This window comes from Anas acuta, chromosome 13 (assembly GCF_963932015.1).
Source record: "Anas acuta chromosome 13, bAnaAcu1.1, whole genome shotgun sequence".
NCBI classification, from domain to species: Eukaryota; Metazoa; Chordata; class Aves; order Anseriformes; family Anatidae; genus Anas; species Anas acuta.
Genome location: NC_088991.1, coordinates 18,625,507 through 18,651,365, shown reverse-complemented (window position 1 = coordinate 18,651,365; position 25,859 = coordinate 18,625,507). Strand labels below are relative to the sequence as shown.

The window sequence follows — 25,859 nt, the reverse complement described above, 5'->3', positions numbered from 1 at the left end:
TTTTAAAAAATCAACAGCAGGTACGACTTCTGTGATAAACGATTGTATCTAATCTAGGAAATATTTTATTTCAGGAAATCCCTGAACCTGTGAATAACTTACGTGCCTTTTCAGTGCCCTGAACTTACTTTGGCTTTTCCTGTAGTTCTTTTCTTGCAGATTTTCTCATCATGTATGACAGGGCCTAGATGATTTCAGAAGGTGCATTTGCAAAATGACATTGTGTTTCTGTGTCAGTGGCAAAGCAGCTGCAGCTGCGGTGAGAAGGGTCGTGGGTGTGGGTTACATCTCTGGGGAGCTGTCACTAGAAAAGCAGACAAGCTTTTGGTCACAAAAGTACTTCTTCAAGTCGCGTAGCCAAACCAGTATTATTCAAAGCTAACTACGAGCAGAGAATAATTATTCTCACTCGGATTAGATATGCATCTGTTAGACCACCTGGGAGAAAAAGGGTAAATGCTTCTGGTGGAGCAGAGGGAATGTTAGCAAAAGGGAAGGAGTGAGGCTGTAATGTCAGGGAGGGAGCGAGACCGGCTGCTTACACAGCGCGGCAGGGGGAGGTCGGGCAGGAATCCCCTGTCATGAAACCAGTGACTTTACTGAATCCGTGGTTTTGGTGCCCACCTGAGTTACAGATCCTAGTTGAAATGTACTCCTTGTCATATAATGAACTCTGAGGCTGGCCTGACTCAGAACTGAAGGGTGCAGCATGGTGTTCACTCTCATTTCAATCATCTGCTGTTATAAAGAGTTTCAGTCAGGTAAAGTTTGTGTGTGTGTGTCTGTGTGTGCACATGCACACGTGCAAAATATAACGAATTTCTAGCATTACTGCAGGGTAAGTCTTGCTTCACATAATTGATATTACAACTTTTTTTTTTTTTTTGAGGTAACAGAGGAAATTCAGTGTCAAAGCTGTTGTATATGAAGATGTATGTATTTATACTCCTCTCCTGCCTCTGCTCAGCCCCTTTGCTGACCCCCACGCTGTTACAGCAGCTGCAGTCCTGGTGGCATCTTCGAGAAAGTTCCGAGTTTCTTCACTAGCCACGTGGCATTATTGAGATAAATGATGCAAATGAAGTTTACTAGCATATTATTTTAATCAGGGTTTTGACAGTTTAAAAATCACCTTGGAGGGCAAGGTTCCTGACCTCTTTTTGAGGAGTTTTTAACTTCAGGGGCTATGTTTTAGACTTCAGGCTCTGTTCCTAAACTTGTTTCTAAAGTCAGAACCTTTGAAGTCCAGAGACTTACCGAGATAATACCTACCAGTCACCATCATAGCATTTCTTAACTATCCTGTTACTGTTTAAAAAAGCTACTCTTCTATTCATCATAGTTTAGGCATTTACTTTGTAATGATTATATTAAGAACTTTTCCATCCAGAAAACAATCATTACAGGTACTTTCCTTAAATTAATTGCCACATTAAAATTTGAAAGGACAAATTAAGATCTTCTCTTTGGAGTTGTTTTTGTTTGGCTGGTCAGTGTATTTATTTGAGAATTGCATGTTGGAATATCCCTAATACAAGCAGAGGCATTACTGTGTACCTTAGTGATAGTTTCTAAGTCATTTCCATGACATGTGATGTGAATATTTGATGGACTAGCTGCAGAATTTTCTGTTAGACTTTTCTAAAGATATTATTTGTTTGGTCTAACACCATGCATGTGGAGAAATTTTCTGTTGAGTGCGTTCTTCAAAGCAGGAAGAAAAGCCAAGCAAATACGTGGTGGCTGACAAAGAACCTTGTTGATACAGCAATGATAGCTGATTTTTGGTAGTAGAAAAAGTCGTTACATGGTCGATTATTGGAAGAAATAATGCAGTGGATGATCCATCACTTGAGGCCTTAAAATGAAAACTAGATGGCCCTCCCAAACCTATGCTCCAGTTAGTCCTCAAAGTGTGAGCCTGAATCAGGACTGCACTCTCAGGAAGGACTGGGTTTATGATTTTGGCTCACAGGAGAGAAATCCTTGTAAGTCTCTGAAAACAAAAAGAGAATTGTGGCTAAGAATTGGCTGGATCTAAGATCTGAGAGGAAAATTAACCTGGTGTGGGTCCTTGTTGCCACAGAGCTATCCACCAAAACACTTTCTGCAGGCACATGAAGAGGCATGAGGAGAGGTAGCCGGGTTCTGAGAATGTCCCCATGAATTCACACAGGAGCAAGGATTGTCCTTCAGATGTGAGCAGGTGCTTCTGTATCTGGAGACCTCGCCAGATGCCTGTATGTAGGAAGCTATGTGTAGTTTAACCTTGAACTGAAGGAATGGCATTTCGTGTGTACAGATACAGAAGGAGCACAGAACCCAGTGTGGGTGCATCCTGGGGTCGTCCTGGCAGCACCTTCCCCCTGTGCCTTGAGGGTTTTATGGGCAGGTAGGGCTCATGTTAGCAGGGCTGTTCAGACGGGGCTCGATATATCGGGCTGGTCGTAGTAGCTTTTTATGATATCAGAGAGATTCTAAAGATAAATGTAATGTGAGTTTCGAAAATTTTGTTTCTGCCCTTTCTATATTTTCATGGTCCTAAAGGTTTGTGTTTTGTTGATTAAAAATAACTTTTTCTTTTGTACATTTGCAGTAGAAATAGTAACCTTATTTATCTCAGTAGCCAGCAAGTTAAGGTAATATGGCCACAAAATCTGGAAATGCGAAGCAATGTGGTACTTACCTATATTGCCTGTTTAATTTCACACTGTTCCAGGACCACCAGCTAACTAAAGGAGATTTTCTGTGTTGTAAAGGTTAACCTTCAGATGTTTCCTTCTGGATATAATCACAGAGGCTCGTTTTGATTGCTGTGAACAATTCTTTTCAGCATCGATATAGGTGCAAAGGGTGCTATAGAGGACTGTTTCGATATTCTTACATTTGTGATTCTTTGAAAGATGAATTTCTATTATCTAAGCCTAAAGTTTGAAGAGTCTTTGCAAAATTGTGAGCACACTGAACCTTGTAATGTAGAGATTAAGAACAGTTAAAGCAAGAGTAGTTTCCCATTGCATCAGAGTTGAATTGCTATGAAAATATTGTACCACTGCACTACAATATACCACTGTTACGGAATTAGCTATCATCTTATGTGGGTTATTTGTTACAAAGTGCTGTAAATATGTCAAGTGCTTCCTATTAGATTTTTGTCTATAGATAATGGGCTTAAACAGTCACATTTTTTACAAGCTTTATTGAATTGAATCTTAAGGAGATACAGCTCAGTGGAAAACAGCAGTATTTCAAAAACCTTTCTTTATAATGTTCCCCTAAATTGGCATTGAATTCAGATACAGGTCAAAAGTAAAACTTGTAAGGATCTAATATAATTCAGACGTATATGACAAATAATGAGTGTTTGTAATAGATGATGATTCCTTGCTTTGAAAGTATCCTTGCAAATATTTATAGAAGTAGGTATGTAGAAATTGTAATGTAGTACTTGAAAAATTTGGTGCTAAATTAAATCAGATGAAAGTGAATTTATAGCTCCTGAATGTAACAGCATATTTTTGTACTGGGTCGGACTGTGCACCACAGCATGTGATGTTCGGCCTCATTAATGAAAGTGAGTTTCCTGTTGCCCTTTATCATTCACTTTTCACTTCAATATTTATTTATTTTTTTAGTCTGTGAGGTAAATCCTGAAATTTTAATGCAGATAATTTTCTATTTCAAGTATTTCCTTTGTAGGTGAGATTGAGGCAGTTTGTTGTCACCATGCAGTTCTTACATGTTGCTTGTCCCAAGAGATGGTGATGCAGTCCCGCAGTCCTGGGTTTGGGACCTGTGTCTTCAGGGAGCAATGGCTGGGCTGAGTGATGTCCTCAGCCCCGGGCAGAGCTTGCTGATGGCCCAGAAATTGAGCTGTCAGCTGGGGAAGGAAACCCATCAGGCTCTGAACAGACATGCAGTAAATAGTGGTAGGTAGCAGAGGCCTATGCAGTCTTCTCCATTTGTCCATATGCTGAAATTGAGAGTTACTGAAAGAGGATTGCTAACATTTTCTGTAGCTCTTTGAGGAAAGCAAGCCATTAAGGGCTTGGCCTAGTAAAACCTTCATTCTGTCCATGCCTTTGCTGGCACAAAATGTGGGCTGGTTGGAGGGGAGCTCTTTGCTCCCATGCTGTCCTCAGTTCCAGCCTCGACATCCATTCACATCTGTGCTGGGCTTCCAACCTACAGCTGAAATAATTCTGAACACGTTTTTAAGGGGGCTTCCTCTTACAGAATGCAAGTTGCATACTGGTAATGCCTATAATTTCCAGTAGTTCACAGCTTTCACTGGATTCAAAATATACTAGTATTAGCTGAGTAGCTAGGTTGAGGTTTGCAAAGCTCGTTATCATTATGTACTTGGCAATATCTGTGAGGTATCTGGCACTTTCACATTTGGTTTAGCTGGACATCTTGGGTGAGTATTGTTTTGAAAACAAATCTGGAATTTAAATTTGTGGTTCTGGGTATATAGTTTGTGGCATGATTCCAGCACAGACAGGCTCTCTCCTGCTAGGCTTAGTCTAGGTGGAGAGGGCAACAGTAGCATTAAAAAACCACAGCAGCAGGAACTTTGTCCCACTGGGTATGATCTCAAGTTGCTAAGTGAACTGTATTTTGTCTGTGCACTGCATCTTGACTGATACAGTTACTAATTTAATGTATTTATATTAAATTAGTGTGTGTATACGTACATGTGCTGTAGTCACGCTTTCAATTTCATTACTGACATACCCTTTAATTGAGCTGGTGCGGTGTGTTAGAGGCCTTCCATCTTGTGTGCAGCTGTGAATCACCACAATTTTGAGATTTGGTGATTTATTCCCCATTTTCATGTGACAAGTGTTATTTGACGGGGAAAAATTAACAGCAGGAATGGTGAGGCATTTTATGTATCTTCAGGCACAGTCATAAGTAATTCAGAAAGAGTTACTCAAAGTTTTAAATCTGAAAGAACCAAACAGCCTTTTGGGCTTAAAACTTTGAAGTGCCTGACTTAAGAAAAAGTTTAACTGCTTATTTCTGAAATAAGAACTAATCACCTGTTCCCTAATACAGCTGAAAAACAATAGCATTTGAATACTAAGAATTAAGATAAATGTTCTGACTATAGACGTAAACAGAAGTTTTAAATAACGTAATCACTAAATAACCAAAAACTCTTGTAGGGCAGCGTGGGGATAAGACTTGGAATAGCTTTACAAAGAATATTATCAAAGGATTGACTCTTTCAGTCTTACATTTTTAGGAAAGTTCTCCAGCTGGGCTTCTAAATATATCTAGTTAGAAAGTTACAGGATGCTCATTTAAATTCTATATTTAAATGTAATACAGTTAAAAACAGGTAGTCCTGAATTTGTGATCTTTTCTTAAGTGGTACATAATAGACTACATTGAGATATTTGAAGAGATGATGATGTTCTGAAAAAAAAAAAAAAAGTTTAACTAAAAATTAGATTGATTTATATTCCTCTATGATTTATATTCCTCTATGCTTATCCAATATTTTTCCAAATAGCGTTAATTGGGTGTTTTTGTGGATCAGACTCATATTTGTTTTTTAAAATAAAATTGAAATCTTTTATTTATTCTGTACCTGAAGACCCTTTAATATAGTAGGCAAAGAAATGTCTGTCCTGTCTCATACTGTAACTAAACTAAAAGCCAAAGATAAGTCCTAATGATAATTTTCATTCACATTTACTGCAGAAGATGAGTTCTGCTTTTGCACTTCTCAAAATAGTTGGTACTCAGTTACTTATTTATGGGAAATTTTGATGTCAACTAATTGGAGAATCTCAGCAGCAGTCAGCTGTGATACTTATGGGAGAAACAAACAAACAAAAAACCAACAAACCAACACTCTTCAGTTTTTCCTGGTCTTTTCTAGTAAAAAAAGCTTAGAAGTGTGATTTTAGAAAATAAAGATTATGAAAGAAAAAAAGAAAAAAATGTGCAAAATGGAACTTGGAAAACATTAAAATTTTATTTATTCTCATTGATTGCAAGGTCACGGTTTGTGAACATTTGGGGTTAGAAGTACTGTAACTAGGTCAAGTAAATGAAGTATAAAATAGCTTCACAGTTATATTTTCTGTCAGGTGAGTAGTCAACCCTTAAACTGTCTGTTCCATCACCTTTCTGTCTTTGACAAAGAAAAAATTTAATGAATCTTTATCAAGAAAATGTCAACACTGGTATTAATAATTGGAGATATATTTGGACTCACTTGTGGAAAATGCGGACACCAAGAATTTGCTGTGGGCAAAAAAAGGCAGAATAAAGCATAACACATTGCATCTCCTCTCCTGGGCAGGTGGCTTTATCAGACTTGTTAGGGAAGCCATTGCTTCCAGGAGGTCTGAGGTGTAGCTTGGCATCTTCTAAATAAATATAAAGCCAGATTTTAGAAGGTTTTGGCACAGAAGGTTTCTCTGCTCCCCAGAAGCACTTGAGGGAGGTGGAAGGTAAAGGGACTTGGTTTGCCAGTCACTTGGCTTGTTATCCAGGGGAACCAACTTGCTGCTGTTTGGTGTCTCACCTTAATTGCATGTATGTATCTGCCAAGTGTAATACCGTCTGTAAGTCCTTTCCAATTTGTAGAGCATCACAGACGTGAAAATGTTGGGCTGAGCAGCCTGCCCCTCCTGCACTCTGCCTTACTGTACCTTTCTGGCCTGGTGTGGAGGCAGTGTCCTGAGCTGTTCCTCACAGCCTGTGAGTGCCCGTCCAACATTTACAACTCACATTTTAAAACACTTTATTGCATAATATGACCTATTAACCAAGACAGTGTGCTTCTCTTTTTGGAAGCGAGTGTCAGTCCTTGGTTATGGCATTAGGTACCTTTTGTTTTTGTTTCACTTGTGGTAAATAATTTAGAGCAATTTTCTACATCTTTATAGATAATATTAATAACATCAGGTTTGGAGGGCTCCATGTCAAGTGCATTGAACTTGACCATGCCATTTCTAACCATTACATCCTACCTGACTCGTACTGACAGGAACTAAGTTGAATTCAGTAAGCTGTTATTATTATTATTATTATTACTATTTTTAAACAGTGTCACTTGACATCCTCTTAAGCAAACTAAAAAAATGTGCTTCTCATGAAAATGCGATTTAAAAAACAAGCGTACTGGAAAACCATGCTGAGAAGATGTTTGCTGTGAGTTCAGATCAAACTGGAAGTATGGGGGCTGCTTTCTTTCAGTCTGCTTCAAGAGCTTCAGTAATCATTTGTTTGATGAATATATATGCATGCTTATTAATCTTAAAGAGAGCACCAAGGTGGCAGGGTTTTCAAGCACACTGCATTAGGATGCAAAGTGATCTTGAGAAAATGTAAAGGTTCTCTTAAATGTTTCAGTTCAATAAGGACAAATGCAGTTTAAGAGAAAGCTAAAGAGGGTCAAGTTATACTGTTTTTGATTATGGGCGTTAGCCATGTACCTGTGCTATCTCTAGAATATGCTTAGGGAGTGAAGATCATGAAGGTATAAACACCAATTTTATAAATTCCATCAATACGTATGAAAACCTCACAATGGCAAAATGTAACAAGTCCTCAAAAATACAAAGTGTGTCTATATCTGCTGAGCTGATAACAAAAAGTACCTTGCTCAAATGAAACAAAGGAAAACTAGGTTAGATGTCACCTCCCTTTCCCCCCACAAACCTGTCCTGATAGGAAGGCCGGCCTGAGCACTGGCGTGGATTGCCTAGGGATGTCGTGAAACCTCCAGCACCGAGTGTTTGCAGAGGCAGGCTAGACCAGCATTTGTCAGGAATGATTTGAGTGTTCTTGATCCTGCCTTGGGGCAGAGGTAGAGAGAGCAGGTGACCTCCTGAGGCCTATTTCAGCTTTATGAGTCTTTGAGTGAACCCAGCAATACTGACACCCCAAAGGCTGGTGCCACTTCTCTTGCATTTCACTGTTGCCTCATAGTCTGTAGAGTCTGACTGATGGCTTCTGTCATATCCCAGTGCTTTACAGCAATGTATAACTGCTGAATCGATGTATTTAGCAAAAAATATAATAATAAAAAAAATCCAGCTGGATGTCTGGTGGTTTAGTTTGTTTCTGCCATATTGTATTCTCCAGCATCCCTTCTTGGCAAGGGAATTGCCTCTGAGGTTACTCAGATCTATGTTGGATTTTCTCTAAACTGTGATTTTTAGGAAGTACTCAATACTGTGCTTTTTTTTTTTTAACAATTTACATTGTTAATGGTAAAGTTGATAAAAATGCAGTATTCCACTTTAATCACATCTCTAAAATATTCAGTGGCATAAAGGAATCTTTTTTTCTTTTTGTACCAGTAACACCAATTCATAATGATATGAAATTCCCGTTTCCTTCTGTCTGCTGAAGGGAAAAGGAGCGCACTGAGCCCCATGGGAGATGAGTGGCGGCTCGCCTCGTGCCAGTGTGGGCACTGTTTTATGAGAGGACCAGGTTCTAGTTATCAGCTCGAACAACTTCATGTATGATTAATGTTAATTGCCCATTTTGCATGGATGACTTTTTTCCTCCTGCTGAATTGGCTCTTGTTGCCTTTGATGTGGCTGGCGATCCAATGTCCTGCAATGGTTAGACAAGTGATCAGTTTGCCAGCGCTGAGAGGAGACAGAATCAGGTTGCTGCGAGGTCAGAGTTTGCTTCTCTTCTTAAACACTGAAAGGTCAAGTAGAGTTTAACTACCATTGGCATCTTTGAAATGTTGTAATAAACGCCAAAGCAAGGAGATTATTTTTAATCCATGCTACAAGTAAAATCTTACGGTAATAAAAGGAAATAACTTAAACTCAAATTATCAAGAACGCTATGTTTATTGATAAAGACTTCAAAGAGTACCTTTCATGATCTTTGAGGAAAGCAAAGTTGTAATTTGTGGTTCCTGTTTAAATTTCAGAAAAGCAACTAAGATTGTTTTGGTTTTTGGTTTACATGTAAGCACATGCACTGGTTAATGCCACTATTATCGGGGCAATTTACACAATCATGATACAGTACTTCTGTATTTCTCCTTTAAACTTAATCAAATACATTGCTATTGAAGAAATGTGGGATGAGAGCTTTCTAAATCACAAGTGTAGCATATTTTTATACCAAATAGCTCAAGTCTCATGGAATCAATAATTAATTTATTAACCGGATATCTTTTGAAAAAACAAATCAGCAGTCCTTGCTGAACTGTGTCCCGCCAATTCATAAATAGTTGATGACAAAAATGAAAAGTGTAATGGTAAAATTCAAATCTTAACGATCAAAGTATTGGGTACCTCATCTATCACAACTTGGAATAAATATATCACAGAATGTGTCATATCTCATTGACACTGCAAGACATAATGCTTTCCCTTGTTATCTAGCTAACTGCCAACTCTACAAAGTTTATAGGCTGCTAAGATAATGTGCTGGTGGTAATCCACTTCAGTTGCAGAAATATGAAGTACTGTTGAAATATATTTCTACTTGGTTTATTCTTTGCTCTCAAGAGGATAGGATACTATTTCAGTTCCTCTAAAGAAGCCCAGAGAATGAAAAGCAGAACATCAGGATAAATTATGCTAAATGGTGGACTAGACCCCAGAGGAAATCATGCTTCTGTGGTACAGTATTCCTCCATTTATCTTACAAATGTTACATCTAATGTTAATTTTGTAAAGGGAAAGCATTCAAAGATTCATCTGATTCTTTTAATAATAGTTTTAATGTTACAGTGTTATTTGTCAAACTCATACCATCGTAATTTACTTTTTCAGTTGTGACAGACCATTCATACAGAAAATATTTAGGGCTACTAATACATAACATTTTATTTCACAAAACACAAATAACCTAGTAATTAAACTCCAAAACTTAACAAATAATTGCCAGCAAGCAATTACCATTCAATTAAAGAGTAATTACATGGTTATTTGTGCCCTGTAAAATAAAGCATTACTGAAATCAGTAACGCAATCAATATTTTAGCAGAAACAGGATGCTGCAGTGATGGACCTTTCAACCTGTGCTGATTAAATTGTCATCCAAATAACAGTTTCCTAGTTAAATCACCACATGTTTATTTGTCTTGATTAATATGCAAATTCACTTCTGATTCTAGTAAATCTCCTCTATTTGAAAGCACAAAAGTAAAGTACTATCATACATCAACAGTGATGTGCTGCATGTTTCCACTGATTAATTATATTTTACAAAGTGTTGATCAATTTGTGCATTTTAAAAATATAGTTGTCTATAATGAGAGTAAAAGAGAGTTATGAGAGATGGAGCTGATCAGTAACTTTAAGAAAATCAGAAAGATAACCTTATTCTGTGTTTTAGTACAAACTAAAAATCCCTGGGATGTTTAAGGAAGATACAAACCTTTAAGAGGAAAACCAATAACACTGGATCTCAACAGGCTTGGAAACTAAAGGAAGAGATAGACACTAATAAACGATTTCTCACCATTTTACTTTATGTATGTTTAGCTGTCAAATATACTGGTTAAAATGTAATTTATTCTCTGACAAATGTAATTCCAAGCACAAATCAGAACTGAACAATATTCAGATCATGTTGTCCCAGTAGTTCATTGTTCTCTTTCAGATTTAGCGCCTTTTTTGGCAGGGGAGGGAGGATGACAAAAAATAAATAACCATAGCCTGAACACAGGTTAAAACCCCCAAATTCCAGTCATCTCTAGGCAAGTAATTGAAGACACAAGGTTGTTTTTTTTTTTTGCTGCTGTTTTTATTTTTTAGAGATAGTAGTAGAATTTTGATCAGTATAGACTTTGAGCTGGTCTATTTATTTGCCTTTATGTTATAAAAAAAAATATGATTACCAAATATATTAATGGAAGGTGGTATTGTACTTCTCTTTTAGACTTCATGGTCTTGACTTGTGACCGTAACTCTTCTACTTTAACACTAAAATATTCTTCAGTGATACCTGTATCACTGGTTAGAAGTAAGCATTTTGTTCAGAGCCTGTCAAAACAGCTTTGTCTTGTCACAGGTGTGCTCGCCGTGCTGTGGTGCGTAGGCTGCATGGACGTGTGGTCGCACAGGGCTCTGAAGGGCCTGGTCAGGCCTGGGCTGAACTTCTCTCTAGCAGTCTTCTAAAACTTTTTCAATTCTGGACAATGCATACAGTTCAGTACCTAATCGCAGGTTGGAGAGTTTCACTTCTGCTTGTAGTGTGTGCTGGGAAAAATGTAAAGACCTGGTGCAGGGAAGTTGCGGGCTCTGATGGTCTGCTCAGAGTCACAAGTCATAGAAGGAAACGGCCGTCCATACAACGGCATAACCGGGAGTGAAACTCCCTGTCTCCCCTCCTCTCCCTTTGAAATCCCAAATCATAAATGAAGTGTTTCTTTGTCTATTCTTTTCAAACTGTTTGATTTTTTTTTTTTTTTAATTTTATTTTTTAACTTAATATCAAGATACGGAAGTTTCTGCAAAAGATTTGTTGGTATTTGAGCTTGAGAAGGGAATGCTTTGTAATTTTCTGGGTTGAGCTCTTCTCCTGGAGGAAGCTGCTAAAACTTCAGGTGTTTTACCTTTGTACTTTTTTGCAAATTCATTAAGTGCCAACTAAGCAGTTCCAGATGTATGTGTGCACACAGTCTTCTGTAAATTCAAATTGTAACAATTCTTTTTTATTTAAAGGCTCTGTAGACAAGCCTAATAGTATCTGGTAGGCAATATTCTTATGAAGTAAGTGAATGATTTCAGCAGGTGATTCTAATAAAGAACCCATATATGCATCTAACATCCTGTGAAACTCGTATGCTCTTATTTTAGGTTTACCTTGTTACAGCCTAGTGAATCTGGGCTTCTGTAGGAGGCTGTACTGCATAGCCATCATAGTATGATAAACAACTTAGCATAAAAAAGAAAAATGAAAAAAAGTACTGAATAAATTGAAACACAAAATGGACTAACCTGAAGATTAAAAAAAAAAAAAGAAAAAGAAAAAGAAAAAGGATGGAATAGTTTCATAGAGATAAAATAATAAACTGAAAAAATGATTTTGTGCTACTTTGATGTACAGTAAAACAAAATAACACTAGCACACTGTGTGAAAAATGAACAGGTTAATGGTACCTCTGTGTAGTGTTGCTGGAAGTTGTCTTCATTTAAACACAGAGTTTGTCTTACATTGATGGAGGGCTTTGCCACTGTAAGTTGATAGAGTGAGGTTTAACTGAAATTTCTTTGTGGACTTGAAGTCATTTTGGAAATGCTCTCTATTCAAACCTCATTCATTGTTGCAGCATAGTTATTTTATACAATGTTTCACCGTATTTTGTCAAATCCTCTATTATTCAACAAAGTAAAATTTGTTTTGATAAAAGAGAAGCTGCAATGCTGTTACAAACACTAGGAGGCTGTTATTTTTATTACTTGGCTTGGGAAAGTTGATTCAAATGGTTCTTTGCTCCGTAAATCTGTATTATGATGGCAGCTGTACAGGATGATTTCATGTATGCATACTGATTTAAGGGACAAATGTGATAGCTGAAAATACATAAATGTAATGTGAATATAAAGATCTTTAACATTTTGGATTAAAAATCAGAATCATAATTCCTAAGATGGTCAAGGCGTGCTGAGTTTTTGCTGGGTTGGGCTAACATTCTTGGTTTAACCTTTCTGTAGTAAGCAGAAACACAAGTCAATCCAAGAACATAAATAGTCAGGGTTGGGAAAGTTAACTGTTAAATTACTACTGCATCTTCAGAAATAGACTGTTACCCGCCATGATTCAGAAGGTGGAAATTATAATCATAAAGATGGTGTTGTAGGTTTCCATTCCTCATCTTTAGGCCGTGTAACTTTTCGGTCTTGGATAGTCCAGGTGCATGGCCTCAGAGCTGAGAACTGCTGAGATCCCTCTCCATTCATGACCTGTAAGAAGTGGGAAGCCCTGGATAATGAAAAAGCTTGGCCAGTGTATGGATTGTAGAGGTCCCTGTAGGTGTGCCTCCTTGAGGCCAGCCTGGATGGGCAGGCTGAGATGCTTGGTCATCCCTGAGCTGGCTCATAGCAGTTGCCAGAAAGAGCATGGCTACATTCATGTGAGCCTGAGCTCATAAATTCTAATGGACCCAATCTGAATAGCTCTGGTGTCCCTTAATCTCTCAAGTTCCATTTTACAGGCAGGAATATTAAGAAACAAATATTAATTACCAAAGCAGTGGTATAGTAGGACTAGAAATATGGATTGCTTTGGTTTTGGTGTTTTAATGCTGGTAAAATAAATGTTTTCTAGTCGTTTGCGTGACTTTGAACCATAATTGTGTTAACTGTAAGTGGTTTTCTGCAGTTTACTGATAGTTCATTTGAAATCTGTAAGGTTCTTGTGGTACACTTAATTGACTGGCTTATTTTTATTTTTTCCTAGGCAAGAATTTCTAATGTATTTTTGTGTATTGTCGATGTTCATATGTGTTACATAAATCAATACCGTGCATAGTAAGCAAATATTTCAAAAATAAAACGTGTTTTCATTTATCTTTTTATTTTATCAGCTCACGACCAGGAAGACCCCCCAAGCGTTCCCTAGGAGTTGCGATACAAGAAAATGCACGTCTTCTGCCCCATGGAGTTCCAGGCCTCTTATCACCAGGACTTATCTCTCCGACAGGTAATAAAATCCATCAGATGATCAGCCTCATCTCTTCATACTGCACAGCAGTTAAAATAAACTAATATTGATCTAACTGCCTTGTCCTTCAGGGCTTTTTCAAGCTTTACCAGAGGTTACATTATTGGATTTTTTGAGTGTTCATGAAAATTCTGTTTTGTTGCTGCAGTGACTGAAATCTAATGGATTTGTAATTTAGTCCTTTATTAATTGTAATTTCCTTACAGGAAATTCCATTAAATGTGTTATTTTAGTAAAAGAAAAAAAAACTGAGAAAATGAACTATTGTCTCAGAGAGCCCCATAGCATGCATTTCTTCCTTTCAAATGCATGTGTATTTTAGTTCTCGTGGGATATGAACAGCGTGGCTAATGTGTATTGTATTGTAACATCATTAATGTATGCTGGGAAGATAGCAAAATGCGTGTATGAATTGTAGAAGAAACATTCAATAAGCAGATAAGTTCACATTGCCACAGTGGATTCTATTTTAATAATCTGCATTAAATATCTTAATATGAAAAATAGCAGAAAAACGTGAAATAATAAGCAATCCCTGAACATAATTTAATGCATATTATTTTATTCCACTTCATTAATTTATTAGTAGAGTTTAAATTAAATCTTGCACTATCTTGATGAGAGTTTTAATTTTTTATTAATTGATGTGTGCCAAAGACAAGTAAGTTTATTTTGGTAATAAAATCAATAGGATATAGCTATATTAGCTGACTATATTCCTAAAAGTAATTATTTAAATATTCAAGTGGCTTAGCAAATTTAGGATTACTGTCAAAGTCCAGTCTAAATGTATTATATCTCCATAATAACCAAACTTAGTAAAGTATTTAGCAGAATACAAAGTCACAGAGCAACTTACTGGAAAAATAGAATTAAATAAGCGATTTTTAGGGGAATAGTGATTCTGGTCTTGATCTTGCAGATTACTCTGCTTGCAAAGCCTGTTGCACTGGGACTAAGTGCCCCAGTAGGTCCCAGTGTTCAGGAAGGTAACAAAGCTGAGATCTTGAATTTCTCCAACAAATCCAGGTGTTGTGAAGATTTCACAGTGAACCAATAGCCCTTACCACGGTGGAAGTAGAAATAAATATTCTGAAGCTGTAGTAGCTAGTATAATTATAAAGCATTTTACTACACTTAGATGCCACAGTCAAGCTAGTGCAACTTCACATACTGTAAATACGTGTAGTAGGGATTTAGAGTTGTGTGTTTATTCTTGTGAGCAGTTAACAAATGAGGTTTTTAGTAGCTCTCATGTTCTTGGCCCAGGAAGTTCATGGATTTGGTATTGTGTTATTACCAACAGACAGGAAAGGACAAAAGCTGCCTTGTATTGATAATTTTTTGTCAGAAATCCAGAATATTGTGTATTACTTTTCCACCCTGTTTTTTGCAAACAGGGTATCAAATTATGCAGATTATTGCATTTCTTTAAATTGGGAAATATTTTCGATCTCAGTGTGTTGAATATGTATAGTATAATATTGTATAATATAACATTGTATAATGTTGAATATGTATAGTAAAATAGCATCATAGATGCATACAGTCTCCCACATCTTTTAAGTATCACAGTGTTTGAGTAAAAAAAAAAAAAAGTTGAAATTGAATTTCTAGATTGTTTTATGTTGTTTGGAGTCTGAAGTGATGACTGGGATGTATCCTACCTCATTTAACTTGTGGAGGATTGTGTAAGGAGATTGGCCCCCGGGGGCTGCCCTTCAGCTGAGGCGCAGGGTGGCTGCCTTTCTGACCTTGTGAGCCTTGTATGAAAACCTTCGTGTGACCGAATGCCAAGAGTCGCAGACAATATGCCTCGAGCTGCTGAAAGGGAATTTTGCGGGCAGCTTGTAGGCAGGAGAAAATGCTCGTTTCCACAGCGTGACAGAGTAGTTGAGGGCCCAAATGAGATGGGTCCCTGTCACCAGCCTGTGACAAAGCAGCTCCACACCATTGGCTGTATAGTCTCATCACTCAGGAATCGGAGCTCTTGAGTTATTGTTTTATCTTGTTCATGAAAAAAAAACACAGTGTAATGAAAGTTGGGGTAAGCACTGGATAAGGAAAGGTGCTACAAGAACCCCTTGTAAATTCATTTTAAGATGTTGCAAACTTGATGGAGCACCTGGCATATGAAGCCTCCATTAGCTTTATTTATATCTATTAACACTTAATGATTGCTTTGCTCTGGTTACCCCTCCTCTTCTGTCTTCTGACGATCAAGTGAAGGAGTTTGTGTCCATTCTTGCAGTTGGTTAGATGGAGGTCTCTTGAAGTAGCTGTTCTGGCCACAGAGCTCACCGACCCGTCTGTAGAGGGTATTACAGAGTGATGATTAGTAACTTCCTGCAGACTTGAGTGAGCCATCTGTGTTTCCACTCCTTGAAATGTGCTGTTATTTTCATCACCCATTTGGTTTGTGTCAGCTCAGTTTACATGGTCATTTTCACATAATAAACAGGTAGTTAAATTAGGCATACTGCATTTCCCAGCGCAGAGTGTAATTTTTTTTTTCTTTTTACATCTTGGCAAAGTGGACCACAGCCACGTTTACGTATAAGTAATTTGTGAAGGAGCTGTAAGTGAAGTGTCTACATTTTAAAATATTTGCAGGTACCTTCCACCTTTGGGGAATGGGAATGTTTGACTTACGATGAGACTGGAGCAGCAGGGTGCTTAAAGCTGTTGTGATGGAGAAAGATGAGGCGGTGTGCCTGGGATGCGTGCCACCAGGAAGGGCTTGAGCAAACAGCACGATAACCATGCCCAAGAGCTGATATTTAAGTACTGCCCATTATGCATTAGTTTGGGAGAAAGTGTTTTGCTTCTTGTATTCTTGCAGGAAACATGGAAATCAGCGCGTTGCCCTTGCCTGCTGTGAGGGCAAAGGAAAAGTCCCGTATGTCAGCGAGCGCCAGTCATCAAAGGCTCTGTTCTTCAAACAGTGCAGGGGGATGAAGTGACAGTAACAAAAAAACCCACTTCATCTCCTATTAATGTATAAGACTTTGTCATCAGTGATCAGTGTATCTTAACAAGACAGTTGGGACTTACAGAATAGATTTTTTGTAACTTCTAGGCTCTGAAGCAGTGGCATGCAGTGTGGAGAGAAGCTGAAATCCTTTACGTGATTTAAACCTGTAGATCAGAAAACTTGATACGGAGTGAAGCTGAAAGAGCAGCTGGATCTTTTGATAGTTACTCATGCTGACTTCAGCCCTCCTACCTGTGATCTAGCTCCACTCTGTTTTCAAGGTATCAGAGAGGGTGGCTTATGGAGGAAATCATCATGCCTCTAGAAGGTGGTTACACTGCAGTGCAGGGCACAAAGCCGCTTTCAGGGGCAGGGCAGGCCACTCTGACTGCCTTCGGGCTGGGCATTGCACAGCTGAGGCTGATGAGGCACTGTGGCCCAGGAAGATGGATGCAATCCATGTTAAAAAAAGGTCTCTTGCCATTTTATTTTCCTGAGATTTGCTGTCCAGAGCTGCGTGGCCTGGCAGGCCTGATGTGCTACATCATAAGCACTTTCATAAGCAGACAGTTAAAACAAGCATTTTCTGTGTCACTAGCTGTTTGTCTAGTGTTTGTAAGAATGTAATAATTAAAACATTGACTTGTTTGTACAGACGTGAATAATTTTTCATGTGAAGTTTTGGCTTATTAATAGTTAAGAACTTGTGAACTGAGGAGTTTAATGTATTTAATATTTTAGTGAAATTAATATTTCAATAGATATACCAAATAACAGCATTCTGAGCTAGAAAAAAAAAGAAAAAAATTGGACAAAAAAGTGAAAAAGATAAAAAGTAACTTAGAGGAGTACGGTAGCTTCATGTGTTACTTGAGTTCAGCAGTGCTATTTAGCAGTCACTTAGTCTTTCTGTGGAACAGAGAGGATACAATAGTATTTACTGTTGTCTTTAAGCGTTTTTATTTGGTTTACCTGTTTTAGAGGAACAGGAGAGACTAGAGGCATTCAACATCTTTGGTGTCCAGCTGCTCTTTACGGAGGTGGGCTTGTGGTCAGGTAGCACAGCCCCACGGCCTGTGGGAACTCCCCAGTGCTATCGACTCTACGGATCTCCGCCTTGTTTCCCTCTGGAACTGGTGCTGCTCCGGTGCCCTCCAGGCTCTCCTGGCTGAGGACCTGTAAGAGGTGCCCTGGGTCTGAAGAGCGGGGCAGCAGGGATGTCCCTTATGGAGGGGTGCAGCAGGGCTGGAGACAGCAAATCTGCTCCACGTGCAGCATTGGCTCAGGGACCAGGATTGCCAGAACCAGGCTCCAAAGGTTTCCGTGTTTGTACTGTACTGTGAAGCCTCCTTTTTAAGAAAGAGTTATTTGAAGAATAAGCATTCATTCAGGGTCACTTTACGGAACACCTATTGATCGATTTCACCGCTTGGGGTGTTAGATGTAGGGCTGCCGTGGCTGGCAGCAGTCCTGGAACCTCTGAGAGCACGGAGCAGATGATCTTAAGGTTAAAAGAACCCTTTCCTTTCTCAAAATGCTTAACCGAGCATTTTTGTATGTTTACATCCTATTTCTGTGGCTCATTTCACTGTTTATGGTTATCCTTTTTTTCTTCGGTTGTCATAGATGTCACTTTAAAGTTCCATTTATAATGAGAAACATATGTACAACTTTGTCATTGTTGGCATTACCTGGCTTGGTAGAAATTATTATTTTTAATCAAAGGCAGACATACTGATTAAGGATGCCACAGCACTTCGCTGCCGATGGGGAACGTTAACAGTTTATAAATTGTTCTTGGTGACAATTCAGTAGTGAATTACTTTGATATATATGGCTAATAAATTAATATGATTAAGTTAATGAGTAGTACAAGTGTTGCCAAACTCCGCTCGTCAGGCTTTTAATGCTGCTCCACATTTGCAGCTCTAGCTTCCCCCTGTGGTGAGAGGATCAGTGCTACCTACGCACTGTCATTGTGATAAATGGCATATCCCACAGTGCCCTGCACTCCATCTGGTGTGTCCCCAAAATGAGAAATATTTTATACAAATCACACACTCAGAAGCTCAAAGGACTGTAGAAAGATCTATTTTTTCAAACAATAATAAAAATGCATATATCTCTTTAGCAACTCTTCATTTTTACTGTCGTAATGAATGCATATAGCTTTGGGAAATGAAAACTCATGTGAGTAACAGAGGAAAGTTATCCACTGCACAGTAAAGCTGACAAATAAGTTACATGCTCACTCTTTTATTTTATCATGAAATGTTCTTAGATAAAAAAATGATGTTAGAACATCTATTTAACTGGATTTTAAAATTAAAGACCACATATGCCACATGATTGAGTACCACCCCATCTCATGCTAGCAAATTTCTATGCTGAAGGGAGCATGAATTTGAGTGAATGAGGAATGCAGGATCCTATCATTGCTCCTTATAATACAGCCATTCAGTAGAGTTCTGATAATCTGAAAAACTATATCCAGTGACCATGAGTCACTCGATTCCTCTTTCCTTCTCTCTTTTCATATTATCTTTCTTTAGGGATCCATTTTTAGTGTCTACTTTATCTGTGTGGGACATTACATTTTTGACAAATGAATACCTAAAGCTGTTGAGAATTTACTGAATGGTTAACCTTGTTGTAAATCTAATTTACACGTAGCCTCAGCTACTAATTATTGTCCAAGAAGTGTGAAACTCAGTAATGTACTTTTATTTGTAAGCGTTTGCAAAAAAAATTTAAAAACTTGATCCTGCTGAGTTCCTACATCTTTTCAGATGACAAAGTTCAACCAAAATGTTCACAGTGAGAGAATTAAGACTCTATTCTCTTGCCACTTAGGGCAGGTCTGCTCTGAATTTGTCTTGATTTGCCTATGGAAGGGAACCATTTGAAAGCGCTGGCCCAAATATCACATAGCTAACAGAATCAGTAAGTTTTCATCTGTCTGTTTTTATAATCTGCAACGTTCTTTCCTACCAGCTTTTTGTTAGCCTGGTGTCTGATGGCATTGAGGTCTGTAATGATCCTAATATGTCTGCCTCCTTCCCTCACATCTATAACTGCCCTTGAAACTGTTTTTGCTTTTTTACATCTTCACTAAGAAATGTCTTAAAGTCAAATATGGTATTGGGAGGTATGAAAGATTTGCTTTCTTTAACTCTCCCTGTTGTCCAGAGGACTGATTTGACAATAATAACATGACTATTGCTATTATTTAATTTTAGGTTTTATTTTTCTATACAGTCGTATGATTATGTTTCAAATGCATTCTGAAATGTTTTCCATTTGGTAGCTTTAACCAGTATCACAGCAAATGTATTTAAATGCCTTAAGAATGCTTGTGTAAGAATCTCAGACTGCCTGCATGTATTATACACTCATATTTTAATATAGGAATCTGCTTTTCTTTTTCATTTGTTGAATTTGTATTGTCATTGAATAACTTTTTACATGAATGGTAACAGAGAATGGGTTATTGATTTAGCTGTTTATAAGGCTCCTCGATGCATTGTGGGTGATAATCCTCTGGTAGGCAAATCAAACATCTTCAGATTTGGGACTGTTACTTTGGGTGACAAGGCCTCAATTGTGATTCTTCATTTTAGAAGAAGCATATTTTGTGCTAACAGCAGAACTCTGAATATTATGGAATACAACATCAGAGACAAGGAGCATGTAGATCCTTACTGATCCTCTGCTTTGCTTTAGATTTATCCTGCAGTATTTCAGAAGACCTGTTAAGCTCTGGATTCCTGCACACACTTAAATTTTTATTCCTCTGACTTGAGAGGTAATGTCTGTAAGAGGATGGAAACTAAAATTTATTTGTAGGATCCATTTAAAAAGATGCAATTGTAACTAGATAGATGATGCATCTCTGGTTGCAGAAAAATGTTGATCCATCACTTATTTACAATGCTAAAATGTGCTGTGTACCTAAGTAATACTCTCTTAAAATGCAGCATTCAGATAGAAATTAGATTTGAGCAGTGCATTTTCCCTTAGGGAAACTTCCTAAAGCTGGATTTTGGCAAAATTCTTGATAAAACAACCCTCTTGCAAATTGTTCAGAAAAATTAGACAAGGAATAAATCTCACTGGATTGAAAAGTAAACATGTGCTATACTTAAATCCAAGTATTTCCATCGTTATAATTCTGGTCAGGGATTAAGTAATTTTAATGTAATCTAACAGCTGTAGTGCTTCAGTCCTTGTCATACAGACTTCTGGAGTCCTAAACAAGCAAAATACTTAAGAATGTTTTTAATATTAAGCACACAAGTAATCCCATTGATTTGGATTGGATCACTTGTTTGCTTTAACAAGTGCCTAAGTGTTTTGCTGCTTACTGCGATATTTTGGAGATCACGTTCTGTAAGGATTCTTACAAAAAACTGTGAATTCATTAAGTGCCTGTATGTCAAACCAATATTGCCTTTTGGTTGTCCTAGTGTTCTTTGTCCTTCTGTTGTCTTGTGTGGACTAGGTTCATGAAAAGAAGCAACATACAATTTGAAAAACAAAGTTGGAAAAGAATTTAGCCAAGTGGTTGCTGACAGGTGATGTTAATTTGTTCTTTCCTGGCCACACTGAAGAGCTCAGAGTTAAGGGAGTGGCTGGCGCTCGGCGCCCAAGGTGATGCATGGAGGTCTTGCTTGTCTGAAGATGATGGTTTGTAAAGCACGACTTCTAGTTCTCCCTTCTCTTGGAAGTATTTATCCCGGTGCAAGGCAATGACAACCAAAAGTAGAAGTTTTTCGTTCACTGCTGATGATTTCTGGATTAGCCTTTGCATGGGTTTGCAGAGAGCAGAGCTTGGCATGCTGAAAGCAAGAGGGCAAATGGGTTCAAACAAGGCCAAGTCTGCTGTGAGTCAATAAGAGGGGACTAGCTGACTATGCAAAGCAGGAATAAACTGCTGTAGCAATCTGGGGGAGAAGATTTTGGCATAATGTTTGTGTGTGTGTGGAAAACTGAGAGAGGCGAGCTTAGCAATGAAGGCCTCCACTGTCCCTCCCGGAGAAGCAGCTCACATGGCTGTGAGAAAAATGTTCTCGTCTTTCAGGCCTCCCCAGCCAGTGCTACATGAGGCCAAGTGCTCACCACAAATTAGGGTTCATGATGAAAAAAATACATTGCTTGTGGAGCATTTGGGGGAGGCACACTTTTTTTTTATTAAGATAGCATATCTGAAATAGATTTCACTGTCTGATTGTTCTCAATGAATGAGGTCCATATTAAGATTTCACTGGAAATGCATTAGTGTTGTATAAACTTTTTTATCACAGTCAAAATTAATAGGTGTAAAGAAAAACAAGCTGTCATTAAGCCTAGTATTATACTCTGTCCTCTTGCTGAAGAGAGAGACCTCTTCATTTCACAGAGAAGCATGCTGGTAGCAACTGGAATTGCTGCTATTGTGTGGTGCCTATTTTAAAGATAAATGTAGGACCACAGTTGTGGAGGATTCAGTCTAGAATCTGAATTCATCCTAAAAATCCTTTGTGAAAGAAGAATAATTCCTAGAGCTACCAACTCCTGTGACTAGAATATGAAAAGCTTTACTTCAGAAAGAGAAGTATTTTTATATAATACATGCCTGAATGTAAATGACAGACATTTTATTAGGAAAGGAAAGCCTTTATTAAAATATAATGATCTACATTGTTTTTATGTAATCTAATGAATTACAGTAAGAGCCTGAGAAATGAGCTGGAAAAGGTAGAGTACTCTCCCATGAAAGCGAGCTATGATAACCTTTTTGTAATTCCTTAACATGTTGAAAGAGTATTTCTACACAGACTTATTAAATTAAGCAAGGTCACCTTTTCATTTTATTAACAGATTAGGTTTGCCAGATCATGGACTTCGATTGTGAAAAATGTGGATGAATCATAGAGTAACATATGTCAAGTAGAAAATACGTTGTAAAAATGTGAAATAATTTCAATACACCTTATATTTTTTTTTTACTGGTGCTTAATTACTGTTTTCCATATTTGCATATTAATTGGATGTGCATTAATAATAACAATATTTCTAAGTGGATTATCTCTCCTGACTGGTGGAATCTTGATCTAATATTTGCATAAAGGGAAGAAAATATTCTTTTCCACAGTAATATAAAATAGTGTTCTTTTGACATACAGTATGCAATCATTACTTTGAAAGGTTAGCTATAAATAATAACCAGTGAAACTGGTCATGTGCTTAAAGATGAGCACATATATCGCATTTACCAGTCTGACCCCTGTTCAGCAAGGCAGGAATAAAACTAACATCATGTCATCCAAGTTTCTCATATGCCTCGAAATCTCTCTGTGTATGTTATAGCCTTTATATAGATATATGAAAAGGAAAATTATATTTAAAAGGTGTTACATGAATTTAACACATTGCTGTAATTGTTTATAAATAATTTCATAGTCATGTCTAATTAAGACAGAAGATGTCATTTATATTTTCAGTCTCTAGGAATTACTTTTTTTTCCCTGTATTTGTATCTGTCAAAAAAAATATATATATATTTTTAAAAAGGTAAAAGTAATGCATAAGTTTTTTGCTGTATGTAACAGAAGTAAGAGAACATCCCATCAGCAGCCCCAAACTTTGAGTAAATAAAGGAGTTAATGGGGTAGATTATTTGCACATTGTGTGTGTGGTTTCAAATGAAAATACATGAACATACAGATGCCGTTTAACCTCTCTATCGTTAACAGCTCAGTAGTTCGGCACACATATGCAGAAAGCGCTGTTCTTGCTACTCATGGCACACAGGCGGGGTGCAGCAGAGTGCAGTTGACTTGGCCCTGGCAATCGTAGAGCAGGTGACTTGATTACACTGAAATCAGGCAGAAAATGTCCTCTTCTGGCCACTCGAGTGAATCAGTCAAATTATCGAATGGCAAAACTAATTCTATGCCTTGGGCCATCAGAGCTGCCACTTCCTATAAGTCAAGCCTTCACTTAGTGTGAAATTGTTTTTTATTTTATTCTCTTTCATTTATTATGCTTATTTCAGCTAATCCACTTAGTGAACGTGAATTACCCAGCATACTAGAGTTCTTTCAGATGTGCAGCCTTCTCATGCTTTGGTGGTGAAATACAAGGACTGCTCTCCTTTTAAGGAACTCCCAACTCTGTTATGACCCATAGACTTAAAAGGAATATTTCACTTTTTCAGATGAGACTCAAATTTGGAGAAGAGTTTAATGTGATGTAAAATTAACTAAAAGTGCTTATAGCTGAGGTTTCTTTTATAATTCAGGTGGTTCATTTTTAAGAACTAGCAACATATACTGTGAATTGTGGGCCATTAAGAATCATGTAATTTGAAGAAGCTTAACCGGACAATTCAAAAACATTGAATGTTGTTTACAGCATTAAAATATTGCCTCAAATTCTGCAAGAAAGAAAGCTGTGATCTGCTTCAAGTGCTCATACAGGTGATATACCCTAGGCGATATCCGTGTATGTAATTTTGTCCAAATGGCAATCTCTCATTTGACTGTGCCCTCTGGTACACAGCATTAACATCTTCCAATTAAAGAAGAGCAAGACATATGGAGTCTTGTATTTCAAGCAAAGAAAAATCAAAAAGAATAATGAGAATAAAAAGTTAAATGCCCACGGTGATGGGCAAGGGAAGTTAGAGGGGAGTTCCTACGGCAGACTGTGTCAGAACAGAAGAACAGAAGTAACCAGAAGGCATCTCCTGTAAAGCAGGAGATAAATACAGGTTTCCTTTGTCCATAAGTTTAAAAATACATGCATAGATGCATATTTATACACAAACACATACAGAAAATGTGCTAAAACAAAGAGATGGTTCAGCAGAAACCACATGCATTGTTTTAACTCATATTCATCCAGTGCTTTGAGCTGATGTATGTTTTGGGCAGATGAGGGGACTTAAGGGTGGAAGGAAGTAAGCAGAGCCTCAAAAAGAAAAGTTGAAAGGATCATACGGTGATTAAGATGGATGCATTGCTGACAATGTCAGACCAACAGCTGCTAAATCTAGGAGACACTTGAAAGAGTCTCTCTATTTTGTTATATATGGAAGTCAATAGGTTATTTGGGCTAAGAACACCCTATTATTCAAATTTAGCTGACCCAGAAAGCCATGCCATCTTTCAATGGCAATTCGGAGGGCTTTGCCATTTAGATAGTGGTTTTGGTATTTCCTAGCACAAAAGTGTTCTGTGTAGTCTCATATGACATATGGATATATTGATCTCTTTTTTTTTTTTTTAATTTATTTTTATTTTTTTTTCTGAAATGTATTAGCTTAGTCTGTATAAGGCTTCAGAAAACTACTTTGTATTTGCAGCTGGTTAGGTTGTTGAACACTTGTCATCCGAATCTCCTTTTTAAACCTTAAAACCAAAATGGAAATGAACCAAAGTTGTTTTTGCCTTCCTGTTTTGGAGCTTCTTCATTACCATTTTTAGTTACAGGTAATATTTCTTCCTAGTAGCTTATTAATCCTATATATTGTCTGAGTCCTAATCCTGTTCAGAATTTGTATTCTTTGATGGAATGTCTTCAGTGTACATTGTGCATAGGAAAATACCCCAAGAACAGATTTTTTGCTCATTGATATGACCATGTCCTTCCTTTTCTGATGTGTCTTTCTTGATCTCCATTTTTCATTGCATCATATTACTCTGCCTTTCCTCTTTATTTTTTTGTCCTTGACTTTTATGTCTACACTACAATTTGTGTTGACCTTGAGGTTGCCCTCAATTAGCTGAGCCATTTCAGTATCATGGCCCACACCAAAATCCTCTGCAACGTGCTTCTTATTTGAAAAGCAGAGCATCCTAGAAACTGTTCTGTGACCATTTTTCTTTTCCTTTCAAGTTAGTGTTTATTTCCAGGCAATAAAGAGAAGGAGTGATACAAAAGAGATAGAAATCTGAAGCAATAAATCATAGGAGCACTTCTGGTAGGTTTTCTGTGCTCATGCCTGCAGTGTCTGTGCCATCTGCAAAAAGAGGAGGATTAGGAAAGGTTTGGATGAGAGAGATAAATCTTATCCCTGAAAGTTCAACAAAACTCTCAGGATCCAAAAGATGGCTGCCAGGGATCAAGTGCAGGAATTCAACAAATAATGGGCAGAGAGCAGGTTAGGCAGCTTTTGTGTTTGACCTTAGATGTGGTGGGTACTAGAGCAGCTGGACTTAGCACATTCAGG

General features: G+C 37.7%; 1 protein-coding gene across 3 annotated transcripts in view; it reads left to right on the top strand.

The window, feature by feature from the left end:
• The window catches only part of DACH2 (dachshund family transcription factor 2), a 285,031-nt gene that overhangs the window by 132,652 nt on the left and 126,520 nt on the right, over positions 1–25,859 (top strand). For all 3 annotated transcript variants that reach the window (XM_068697510.1, XM_068697509.1, XM_068697512.1), the window contains exon 2: positions 13,535–13,650. In XM_068697510.1, coding sequence (XP_068553611.1) covers positions 13,535–13,650 — 116 coding nt within the window. The remainder of the gene's footprint in view (positions 1–13,534; positions 13,651–25,859) is intronic.